At 39.2% G+C, this 12,782-nt stretch overlaps 1 protein-coding gene across 1 annotated transcript in view; it reads left to right on the forward strand.

Annotated features, from left to right (window-relative positions):
- The window catches only part of PKP2 (plakophilin 2), a 45,501-nt gene that overhangs the window by 20,243 nt on the left and 12,476 nt on the right, over positions 1 to 12,782 (forward strand). Inside the window, exons 5-6 of the mRNA XM_068401607.1 lie at positions 808 to 1,015; positions 6,242 to 6,419. Of these exons, the coding sequence (XP_068257708.1) occupies positions 808 to 1,015; positions 6,242 to 6,419 (386 nt within the window). The remainder of the gene's footprint in view (positions 1 to 807; positions 1,016 to 6,241; positions 6,420 to 12,782) is intronic.

The following is a 12,782-nucleotide window of genomic DNA, read 5'->3' on the forward strand; positions in this document are numbered from 1 at the left end:
AAATGAGCCAAGGCTTGCTTATGCCACATCACAGCTCGTATGGGATTCATTTGCCACAACATGTAGAACTTGGAAACTTTGTTTCTGTACAGCTGCTGTAAAATAACATCTTAATTCTTCATTCACTTGGGGCCAAAACCTCGTTTTCTAAAGAATTAGACACTGAAGAGTAGTCTGTTAAGTGTGGGTGGTTCAGTAGTTAACTAGCTTACAATGTTTAATGGTCTACATTTTGAAGTTTATTAGTTTACTATTATTTTCTCAGTATGCCACAGATAAGAAGTACTAAGTATAATGTATTCTTATTTAATACACTTTCCATACATGCACAGAAGTTAACAGAGAAAAATATTGTCTTTCCACCAGGCTGGCTGCTGAAAAAAAAACCACAAACTTGGCATATCAGGAACATTTTACATCCAGAAATCTCAAAGCAGTTTATAAATGTGCCAGAGTTAAATCTCAAATGTCCATTTCACCAACATGGAAGCTAAAATACAGAGCAATTAAATGTCTTGTCAAAGAGTACAAATCTGCAGCAAAGCTGGAGGAGATTTAGTTTCATTCTCTTACATTACTTATTAAAATATGATGCCTCCCTTAGTTATGGATTTTAACTATGACTCATCTGAAAGCCCAGAAGTTAACAGTCGTGTCCAAATGATTAATGATCTGTGCTTCAAGTCTTTCAAATATGAGTAAAGGAAAAAAGCCCCTATGACTTTTTAAAGGTTTGCTGGGGGGGAAGGTGGAGTTTGTCATTTATAGTGTCTAACTATTCTCTGCTGTGTTTTGTTTTCCTCACAGGTTTTGTCACTTGGTGGTATCCCCAAACTTCTACAGCTTCTTGACGTCCAGAACGAGGACATTCAGCGGGCAGCATGTGGTGCTCTGAGAAACTTGGTGTATGAGGACAACGACAACAAACTGGAAGTGTCAGAGCAGAAAGGGATCCCACTCTTGCTCCGCCTACTCCGACACACCAGGGATGTAGAAACTAAAAAGCAAATAACAGGTAGTGTTTTCTGTGCCGTCAAGCATGAAGTGCTTTAAGTAGCGCACAAGCTTTCCCTGTGAGGTACATGATTGTTTACTTAGGCCAATGTTTAGTGACTAAATACAAGAGCATTGTCACCTATTCTAAGCTCTTCCCTTAGGGTGAAAATACAAGGTCCTTACTGAAGGCTAGTCTTTAAGACAGTAAGAAGAGACTAGGAACTGCAACTTCCCCTCTTAAAGCTTCTTCAGAAATGACATGAGTCTATTTGTTTGCAGAAAGCTTAAAGTCCTAAATATTCCAGAAAAGAAAGTGAGGCTCCAAATAGCAAATTCTGTAGAACCACTCTGGTGAGCAGTGATCAGAGCAGTCCCAGAGGTGACTGGGACGGTAGTTAATGCCCGCTACTTATGCAGCAGCTCAGCCCTCACTTTTTGACACTATGCTGCCAGTGCAGACTGGGAGCTTCTTGTTGAAGACTGTCCCCCAGAACTGTCAGGTGCTGTGGGTAGAAAGTGGTTGTCCCACTCCCCACAAACACTACTGCCCCAGATTTCTACTCTGAGCTCGCTCACTCCTAGCTGTTCACACCTGAGTCTGTCTTCTCAGATCTGTGACAAGCAGAAAACTGCCACAGCAACAGCGTGCTTCCTTTCTGTATGCGGGGGAGAGAATTCCTGCAAGACATCCATTTGGCTCTAAAGATCGTATGGCACCATCAGTGGAGTGACCTGCATTCTGGATTTAGTCTTTGCAGGGCTTATGTTCTCATCCTTTTATTGCCAGTGTCCTTGAGGAAGAACTGTTAAAAATTAGTAGGGCCCATTGCAATTTTGAAGGAAGAGCCCTTTGGATCAGTAACCCCGTATTACACCTCTTGTTGTACATCCATGTAGCAGAAGGAATGGCAGGAGGAAATGTCCACCATTAGTCACGAAGAAACCTGTGTTTACTGCCCTGTTTGCTTTGCAGCAGCCAGTTAAGAATTGCCCACCACTTTGTCTTTTCAGTCCTGTTTGACCGTAGCGTGTCTCTAGGAAGTCAACTGCTTGTGACCCACATGCATTCTAGTTAACATGCAAAGGAAGAGCAAGCTTATATTTTATAAATGGAAGAAAACATTATGAATAAATGAATAGGGATTATTTCAAGTGATCTTTAAAGATACCAGGAACACAAGCTATTAAAATAGCAGTGCTTGAAAAGATACAGAAGGTGTCAAGCAGCCCTGCCTTGAAGCAAAGGCATGTTGAGACCTTCTGTAATTCTGCGTTCTTTTAAGTGTTTGAAATACTGTGCTCTCTAAGCTGGAGAACAAAGCTTTGTATTGTTGGCTCTTTTGGCTCAGTTCTACAGCTCTGCAACATTAAAATGTTTTAAAGTTTTTTACATTCATCAGATGCAGAACTGGGTTACTTAGTAACTTATTGTATAGTGTGTTGTCTCTCAGTGCTATTACACGAGTGAGGGAAGCCAGAAAGCTAATGCTTTTTTCTTGCTAGCAATTTCATAATTTCTGACAAAAGCTTTGACTGTTTGTGCAGGATAACTCATACAGATGTGAATATTACTGTCTTCCTCTTCACCAGTATGAAAATGGATGAAGGGGCACCTTCTTTCTGCAATTACTGCTGTCATTGAACATGAATATTTACTTACGAAACATAAGACACCAACAAAATATTTAAGCAATCAAGCAGGCTGCTGTAGTTTGCGTAAAGCAAAATAGTCTGATATACTTTCATGCCTATCAGTTGCACAGGATGGCTTTAAAAATACACCAAGAGAGAAGTATTTCTCACTTTGTTCAAGACCAAATGTGCAGTCAGGAGGAAGTACACTGATCCCTTGGTGAAAATGGCACTAGGGCATACTTTTTGCCATCACTCGAGCAATTCTTCCAGCTCCCTAGCAAGCTGCAAGGAGCCTACAGGGCAAAGGGTAGCCTAGGTGAATGAATTTCTATGAGAATATTAACTTTGCTTCCAGACACTTTCTTTCCCAGCCCACACTTCAAAGACAGGCAAGGAGCGGGCTGCAGACAGGAGGTAGACAGTCACTGTTAAGCATATGCTTACTAAGGTCAGTGCTTCCTGATGATCTTGGCATGCACAGCGATACCTAGGAAACACTGGAATTGCTGTCATGTACAGATTATGTAGCCCAAAAAGGGCCACAACATAAGGCTTTTCCAAACACAATGCAAACCTCTGAGTGCCTTTCTACCAAAATGGTTAAACCCTGCTGAGCAACAGTTTCCCTGTCTGACTGATGGCTCACCTACAAGTTTTGTTTCTCCTCTTGCATTGCCTTTGGCTTCCTATAGGACTAGTAGAATATCATAGGTATGCATGCAATCACGCTGCAGTGTTGAAACACTTCCAGGAAAAGGTTAATGCAGAACCTTTGGGCTTCCACCTGGTCAGCATGAGAGGCCCATCTGTCTTTCCACATCATACTTATTACTTGCCTACTTTGCCAGTAAATTATGGACTTCCAAATGTGTGATATGATAATTAGCTGAATGTCTTCCCCTGTAAGAGATTATTAAAATAATCTTGGTACCTGATAATACCACCCTTAACTCTGGTGAAAGACTCCTGGCCAAGCATCGAAACCATGTGATACTCATTAATAGATATCTAAGCTCAGCAGAGGAAAGTTTTTTGTTTCTGCTGCTGTGTAGGAAGCATGGCACCAAAGCACTCCACCGGACAAAAATACACAAACGAAGCTGTTGGAGAGAAGGAAGTTAGAACTCTGAGACACGGAAGTTTTCACATACCGTACTTCATTACCTGTCAAAAATATGATCTAATACTTGTGCACGTGAGATATGTACATCTCAGCCTTAGAAGCTTATCTTTAAGATCACTGGCTTATTAGTACCAGCAGTGTTAATACAGACAAACCCTTGCCTAGTATTAAGCCCTATTATATCATATATTCTCAAAGAATATTTAGGTCGCCTGTATTTTTGTCAAGACCTAGGCTGAGGAATACAGCCTGAGCATAGTTATGCAGTGTGCCTTATATCGTCCTATGAAAAGACTAAAGCGATGAAAGTGTATGGAGATAAATAATGATTATAGCAAGTGCTGTGTCCTGCCTCACAGCCTGTGCATCCCAGGAGAACACACAAAAAGCACCAAACCAGTAACCCCACCAAAGTGGCTTTGTGCTTATGACAGTGGTTTGAAAGTTGCCATGGACCAGTTTACCTAATGCCCCTGTGCAGAAAAGAGCTGCCTGGTTTCTCTGTGCAATTTCTGTGCTTATATGACTTCTTCTTAGGGGGAATGAGACCTCAAGATCACACTGACTGAATTTGCTAGCTTCGTGAAATCATTGATACAAGTAAAGTAAAGGAACCATAGACTCTGTCCTTTGTTTGACATGCAAACAAACTTCTTGCAAATCTCTTAGGAAAAGAATGAGATTACTCCTGAATAGTAGGAGAGGATGTCACTTGGAGATAATGCAGGAACCAAGACAGGAATGGCATTTTGTAGTATTCGGAGAGCATACTGAGGAACAGAAAGTAAAATAGCTGTGGCATAAAAAAAACAAAAAGGATTAGCTTCTGAAGGTAAGCCAGATGAGCCTTCAGGGAATATCTACCCTCTTATTCTTGTTATCATGCAGCATAAATCTAAGAAATGAAAGAAAATTTTTCCTGCAGGGAAGATTACAGCACAAACAGAACTGTCATTAAAAGAAATATAAATTTAAAAGGAGACCCCACCCATTTTCCCAAATAACGATCTAAGGGAAAACTATGCCCCTATGAATACATTACAGCATAGCTGCAAGAAAAGAGCCCACTCCTAAAGATATTTTCTAATGTGAACAAATTCATCCACACCCAGAATGCCACTGAGAGAGTCCTTCTGAGCCCAGTGAGACAGTGCCTGTGGGTAAAGGTAGGATTTTTGTTGGAAAATTTACAGTGTGAGCAACATCTCAAATTCTGTTCTGGCAATTCTATTCTAGGTATCTGTCTATAATTCAAAATGCACTTGTTCCTTTTAATATGATATTCTGTCCTTGTGCCCTTGCATTTGTGCCATTCTGTCTTAACCTGCTTCCCTTACCAATGCCCTTTGGACTGCACGTCTGATTTCCTATAAGCCTTACTTACGCTTCAGGAAAGTACAGTCTTCCTTTTATCCCCTGATTCAGAGGTTGAAGAGCTGATCCCAGAAGGAATGGGCTGCTTCTGGCTGGCTTTTGTTTTGCTTTTACTATTGCTCACAATAGCTGAAATTAAATTCAAAGTGTAAGGAGATACAAAAGAAACATTTTTTTTGTGGTGAACTGATGAAAGGAACATTCACTAATACTCTGCCAGTGTTTGGAGGAGGAGGTCTGTGAAACTTAGAGCAGCAAGCTGGGAAAACAATGAATGCCTTTGTAGTGAAAAGCAGAAATACGTGTCTTTTTCCAGGGGAAGAATGCTTTAAAAAGAATTGTCATCTGTTGGAATAGAATATAAGCAAAGCTAATCAATTATACAAAATTATATTTGAGATTTTTTTTTTTGGTGTTTGGAGATTGTGAGTAGACAAGGTGTGTAGCATTACTTAATGATTTGTTTAGTGACAAATGTCTGAACAGTAACGGCCAACCAGCATTTAACAGCTTTCCCTCCTATAAAGAATTTTGCTAACACTTGTTAGAGAAACTTAGTAATGGGCATCTCCTGTCTTCCAGCAGATTTCCAAAGACTGTAAACTAACTCTCTGTAGCTCCAATCTACCCCCTTTGCATGCAAGTTTATTCTCCTGCTCATTGGTCTTTACTTGGTAGTTGGAAGTGCAACTAGTTCTGCCAGGCATCCAGAAGGGACAAATTCCTCCCTGAAAGTGTGGAGAATGATCACTGGCATCGGTGTTGTTAGCTCTGTTTAGCTTGTGTTTTATTTCAGTAACAGAGAAGATGATTGCTGCAGATGGGCAGTGCGCATGCAGAGCCATGGGAAACTGCGCTTCTCAGTCGGGGGCATTAGACTGACTATCTAGAGATCTGACTTTAATTACCTGGATAATTATGACCCTTTTTTTTTCCCATATCCATGTCCTCAGATCAGGTCTGGTGAACTCTTATAACCCCATTCTGCTGCACTTCAGGATATCAAGTGCCAGGCATGTTCCTTCAGTCATTAACTTCAAGGAGTTTGAGATTAGGTCTTTCAAACTGTGGGGGAGTCTTTTTGCCACTCTAATTTTATTTTGGATATTGTAGGTTTGTTGTGGAATTTGTCCTCCAATGACCAGCTGAAGCATCTGTTGATTAGAGAAGCCCTGCAGATGCTGACCGAAGCTGTTCTCATCCCTTATTCGGGCTGGCCAGATCGAGATTATCCTAAGTCAAGTGTTTTACTTGACCCTGATATATTCTACAATGCCACAGGATGCTTGAGGTGAGTACTTGGTCTACAGGTACCCAAAACAATAGTGATGATAAAACAGGCCTGCACACTTATTTCCTTTCTTGCTTTGAACTTTGATGGCTCCAAGATAAGAGTTTGCCTACAGCTCATATTTTGAAATGCCTCATGTGTATCAGACGAGAAGAATTACTGCTCAATACAATGAAAACAGCTTTTTTTATAAGGCTCCTATATATTCATTTGGTGGGTACTCCACAGTCTAAATATATCCATAACAGGAGATAGTAGAGGTCTGGTTGCAGTGCATAGTTGCATTGAAGTCAAAGAGATCCTTCACTGAATAACAGTTGGTTGTATGATGTATAGTATTAGCCCTTGCCTGATGATGATAGTAGTAAAAACAAAGCTTTTTAAAGGGTTATAGGAGTGGTATTACAAATTAGGACTGGAGAAAAGCTAACAGTAACTTAAAAGAAACTTTAAAACTGTGTGAGCCTTTTAAAGTTATTTTAAGACTCCAGTGCAGTGGTCTACAAACTTCTTTGATCATACACCCCTATCAGTAAAAAACTTTCAAGAACACTTCCTCAGTATATGTATATTTATTTATTTATAAATTTTATACATGTACTACTGTGCTAATATATTATGTACATTATAAAACATACATAAAACCAGAAATTAAAAAGGATGACATAAAGATGAAATAGACACTAGTTTAATTTTTGTAATTTTATTTATTAATAGTACAAAAATATTTCCTTCCCACACCCCAATAGACTGTCTTGTGCACCCCTTGGGGAGACCAGTGCTCTAGTGGATGTATAGTGTGGCGACCTTTAAAGCCTAGGTCTGAAGTTGTGTGATCTGCTGATACAAATACAAGAGTGACACTTTCATAGGATATGAAGTTCTCTGACCCATATAAGTATCATTTATAACCACTTTGTTAATACCTTTTTCATAAACAATTCCTGCTTCATTTTAATTTCTAAAATTTGTGAAGCATAATAAGCAACTATCCACTGGAGTCACAGAAAAATATACTTACTCTACAAACTCAAAATAATTAAGACTCTTATACATAGCTTGAGCATGTGTCTATACTTCTGACTGGCAGAACAGATTTATGATTGTGTTTGTTGAAAAGTAACAGTGCAAAACCCCATGAAGAGTCCTAGAGTATAGCAGGTAAAGCAGTAAGGTTTATTTCTTTGAAACACAATTGCATAGTTGTGGTGGAGCAAAACACGGTTATAGGCTGTGCTAGGATTTTTATCATCACATACCTCCATTTAGAGAATTTGATTCTATGTAAACAAGAAACTAGCCTTCTATAAAGAGTAAAGAAAATTCACTATATTCACATATCACTGTTTCAGGGTAGCCTCAACAGAAATTTGTTGTCACATATGTTTTGTTCAAGCAGTGGTAATGATGTTTACAGTGGAGAACTCATTGTGGGCAGTTCCTTTGAGCAGTCTCAGGTTCAGACACCCAAGAGTGTCAGCATTTCCCATAAGAACCACAAAGTTGGCAGCTTTCTCTCATAATTTCTTCCCTTTGCGCTGTACTGTTTTATAGCCCTATAAGTGCCATTTGGGCTGCCAAAAGACCAACATACTTGAAGGATTAGTTCTGGTGTCATAGGTCCATCAGTGGGACAACTGAATTGCTCGTGTACCTGGAATTTTCTTTCAAGACACTTGAGCAGGTCATCTTAATCTACAGCAATATTAGGTATTAAAGGGACCACAGTGTTTTCTGCCATTTGTGCTGGTAAGTTCTGCTCACCTGCTGTAACACCTGCTGAGTCCTACCAGCTTTACCAGACACAGGAGCAGTCCTTTGGGTAGTAAGCAGAACATGCTCAGTAGTGGCCAAGTCACTGTTTTTCTCTGCTCAGCATATAAAGCACGACTAATAGTTACATTCAGTAGCACCTCCAAGTACCTTTTCGATAAATACATAGAGTTAATCTTGAGCCATAATCACTTCTCATCTAAAGAGATGATTTGGAAAGGGGATATGGTACCTACAAGCACAGAGAAGTGTTCAGTTTTCAGCTGCTGCCGAAGGTGCTTACTTTGATGTATCATAATCTCTAGCTGAACTGATTAGAAAATGACTTAACATAAATTAGGAAAAAGCCATTTTTTAAACCAAAGTAAGCCCTGTCCAACTTTTTGCACAAGTTCGAGAAAATCGAGGCCAGGCTGCAGCCATGGGGTGGATGAATAGATTTACAGTTGTGTATTTACTACTGCAAGCATCTAATCGCCTCATGAACACAGTAACAGCTACTACAGAGAAACACCAAAGGCCTCAATAAACACACCCCTAAATAACTGAAGTATAAAAATCACATCTTTAATAAAAGCACCTTTAAAAATAACAGTCCATAAAACTGTGGCCCTTTGAGTTCAAAGTCATTGCACGTTAAGTAAGTACAAATATGAGTATGAGATGCATGTCTTTTGTTTACACATTCAAAAATGCATGAAAGGATATAGTTTGAAATAATTAATGAGTAATGTACGAATGCAAAGGCATAGCCTGAGTTTTAAACTCTTAGTAAAGTACAAGGAATTAAGTTTGAAATTTAGAGGCGGGGAAGCTGCCCAGTTTTGCCTTATGCATACCTGCTTTGCTAACATGTCCTATAGCAAGGTGGTTGTATCTGTATTGCATGAATTTTTACGGTGTAAACAGCTCTGTATCTGACTTGTGGTTTCAGAACACAAATGAATTGTTAGCTATACAAAATACTCAACAATAAAGCACCTTTTTCTGCAGGAACTCCTGTCAGCCCACTAACTACTAATTAACTTCATGTCTAAGTAATAATTAGCTTTTATTTACTCTGATGGCATGAAAAAAATACAGGGAAACATTAACTACCCATAATAAAACCTGTCTAGGTAACACTAGTGGTTTTGTCTATGAAATGAAGCAAGTTGTCTTTTTTTGTATTAATTAGCCCAAGCTGCATGTGTACAGAATCCAGTCTGGCTGTTAGCTGGGCTGCTCTGTGGTGGCGTGACCTGCTCCTCTCCTATGTTTGGGCTCTGGATCCGTCTCTATCCTACAAGCCAGCCAATGGGGGCACAGAATCATTCTCAGCTTTAGCGTGGTATTACTCTTCCTGAGCTTGTTGCAGCAACCTGACACGACTTGATTTGTAACAAATAAGGCATAACAGCAGCCGAGTTGTTTTAAATTAAGTAAAAGTAGATTCTGAACATACCTTACTCTGTACAGGAAGTCAGTGAGTGAGGCTGCTCCAGAGCTACAGTTAGATCTGCAGTCTTCATGAAAAGTCTCTCAAACTACCCTTATCTAGATGTTCAAGGATACATTAAGTATTTTAAAAATATAATGTCCATATTCTAGTCCTTCTCCTTTTTAAGAGCTTGAACACTGAAAATTATAATTAGAACAAGAACAGTTAGAATGATTCAGAGGTAAAGTCGATCTGCAGGATTGCCAACATGCTTTCTAGAAAAGAATAGTTTTTAATGAGGCTTGCCATATTTGTACAGACCAAATATCTGAGATTTTTAAGATTAATCAGTTTGCGTCTCTTTATTGGAAATTAACCTTCCGAGGTAGGTTACTAGAAGTATTCATTCCTTATGTATTAATTAAAAAAAAATGCTGAAAACTAAAAGAAGAGCACACCACAAAGTAAAAAACTGTACACTGAGGGAATGATGTTACTAATGAAGATGTTTAAAGAGTATATATATTTGCCAGAATATAAATCTGTAATTAGTCTTCCCTTTTGTAATACTAACATGTTTGTTTGCATGTTGATAAAGTCTATAGCCTGCAGCTTCTATTACAGGATAAAAATAGTACTTTGAAGTGCAATATGTTATGCATAATATGGTACTTATTTATAGGAGAATGCCAAAAATTCTTTTCAAAAATTTATATACAACTATTGACTGAAAAGGACACCCGCAGTCCAAATCTAACGCTGTCATCTGACATGGGCATACGCGCTGTGCCACACAGTTACCAACTAATAAATTAAAGCTCTCTTCATCCTCTTTGACAGAATTTCAGGAGGAGAAGTGAACCCACATCTAGCAGATAATATTGCAAATGCTAACACTGGAATGAGTGAATGACCAGAACACTCCCCGTTCTGATAACCAGTTATTGCCAGAAGCATTGTGGAGTCCTGAGTGTGGGCTGCCTGTGTCAGTGTATGCAGTCACTGATAAGGAAGTCTGACATTAGAAGGATTTGTTAATCCCATTCTCTAGGTCTGTAATTTGTCTTAAAGCTTTGCTTCTGACACAGTTTTACAGAAATCGCAGGTCACAAAACTTGGCATAATAAAAAGAAGCTGTGTACACCACACAATTCTGCAATAGCAGTTAGAATAAGTAATGGTATTTTTCAGTCCTGAAAAAAAAAGCACTGTGCTTGAACAGGCAAAGTAAGCCAAATCAAAAGACTTCACTGGTTGCCTGACAACAAGCTGAACAAGTAAAATTGGTGTATTAAACTATCTACAGGAGTATTGCAGGCTTTTGCAGACAAGTCTTGTTGGATTTTAAAGGTAAAGTTACTTTTTCTTGGCCTGAAAGTCCTACACATAATAATTCTGTCTCCAGTTCCAATACAAATGAGAAGAAATCTTCAAGATACTTAACCTCCTCCTCATATTCGTCCTCTGAGTCTGAAAGGGTAAGATGCCAACAGCATGCAGAATATACGGTTTTGCATATTATTTATATACATAAGTGAATTTCTGGCATGACTCTTCCCCTGATTAGAAGGAAGGCTTAGTAGAAGGCTGTCTGTATTACACCTTGAAAGCTGATAATGATCTCCTTCCATTTTTACTTTGAAATACCTGTTCCCAAAAGTTCTGCAACGCTGAACTTTCCAAAATGTATGTTTAGTGGTGACATTTCCTCCTGCAAAACATTTCATTTAAGTGCTGGAGCTAGTGATCACAACTGCTGTGTTTCATTACGGAGTTGTTCTTTTTAATTGCTCTGTAACTGAAGCAACCTGTGGCCCTATGTATCCTAATTCTTCAAAACTTTCTAGACAACTGTCTCCAGAAAAGTCAGCTAACGTCTCTGTTCCTGGTTCCCGAGCCAATAAAATAGAAGTAATACTTCCTTTTTCATTATTTTTTTTCATGCTTTGTCTGTCCCAGCTCTCTTTTAAGCTCTTTGTGAATTACACAGTGACCCACAGGGACAGTGGAAAGCTGTAGCTGGAGGAAGTAGGATCATTGCACTTCAGACCAGGATGCTGCATAAACATCTGCTTTCATTTGCTCTGGAGAGAAGTGAAGTCAAAGCTCTCACCGTGTGTTGAAAAGCATAATGGCAGCTCAATTTTGTAATGGAAGCTTCTAAGAGAGAACGTAAAACAAATGACTGATGATAACAAGTCTTTGAACCAAGGCCTCTTGCATAGCATTGCCATTCCTTTATTTCCATCCATTCTTATCTTTTCTTGCCTCCTCTTCAGTTTATCTGCTCCCCCAGTTCCTTAAAGGAATTTCATTATTTCCAGCAAGCAGCTTGCAGCCTGGCACCTGTAGTTACTAAGTAGATCCCCAAATACCTTTCCTCCCTGTTGCATTTTGGAACTGTGTAAGACACGAATGGAATAGAATTTCCCAAACTGCTTCAGGAAATTGTTATAACGTAATTGATTTGAATTTGAATTACCGGTTTTATCAGAATGAGTCCCAGGAGCAAATGCCCTCTTCTTATCAGTTGTGTGGATCATTCACAGCAGTGCAAAAACCTTTTCCAACATAGGCAGCCAGCGTGTGACTCAGTACTGGCTTAAAGGGAGTATCCCTTTCATTTGGTGCCATCTGCAATCTAACTGAACATATATTATCATTCTGTTTCTTTCAAAATCACACTTGATTTTACTATGTTACATTTCTTTGTATTTACCTCACATATCTGGATCAAAACAATATTTCCCAATAGGGAATTAGCTCATGCTCCACAAACGCCACAGGAACATGGGCAAAGAGCTATTTCGGCTACAGATATAGTTACACTGTGCATGTGTGCAAGAGAGAACAGAAGCGGCAAATACAGGTTGAGATAAATGAGGCACATCATAGATAGATACGATGCATCCACAATACCAATGCAAGGTGGAGATACCATAAATTGGGTAGCAGAAGAGTTTTTCTGTGAGAAGACTCTTGATCTTGACTCCAGCTGATCCTTTTTTCCACAGATGTATTTGTCTCAGTGTGGTTCTGATGATATGCCAGGGCAAGGTGGAGAATGGAGTAGCCATATGTGTACAGACATGCATACAGACACACACTGATATCTCTGACTGGATGAACAGTTGAGCATCATCTTCTTAATGAAACAGAGTTCAGTAATT

The sequence above is a fragment of the Nyctibius grandis genome, chromosome 5 (assembly GCF_013368605.1).
Source record: "Nyctibius grandis isolate bNycGra1 chromosome 5, bNycGra1.pri, whole genome shotgun sequence".
Lineage (NCBI taxonomy): Eukaryota > Metazoa > Chordata > Aves > Nyctibiiformes > Nyctibiidae > Nyctibius > Nyctibius grandis.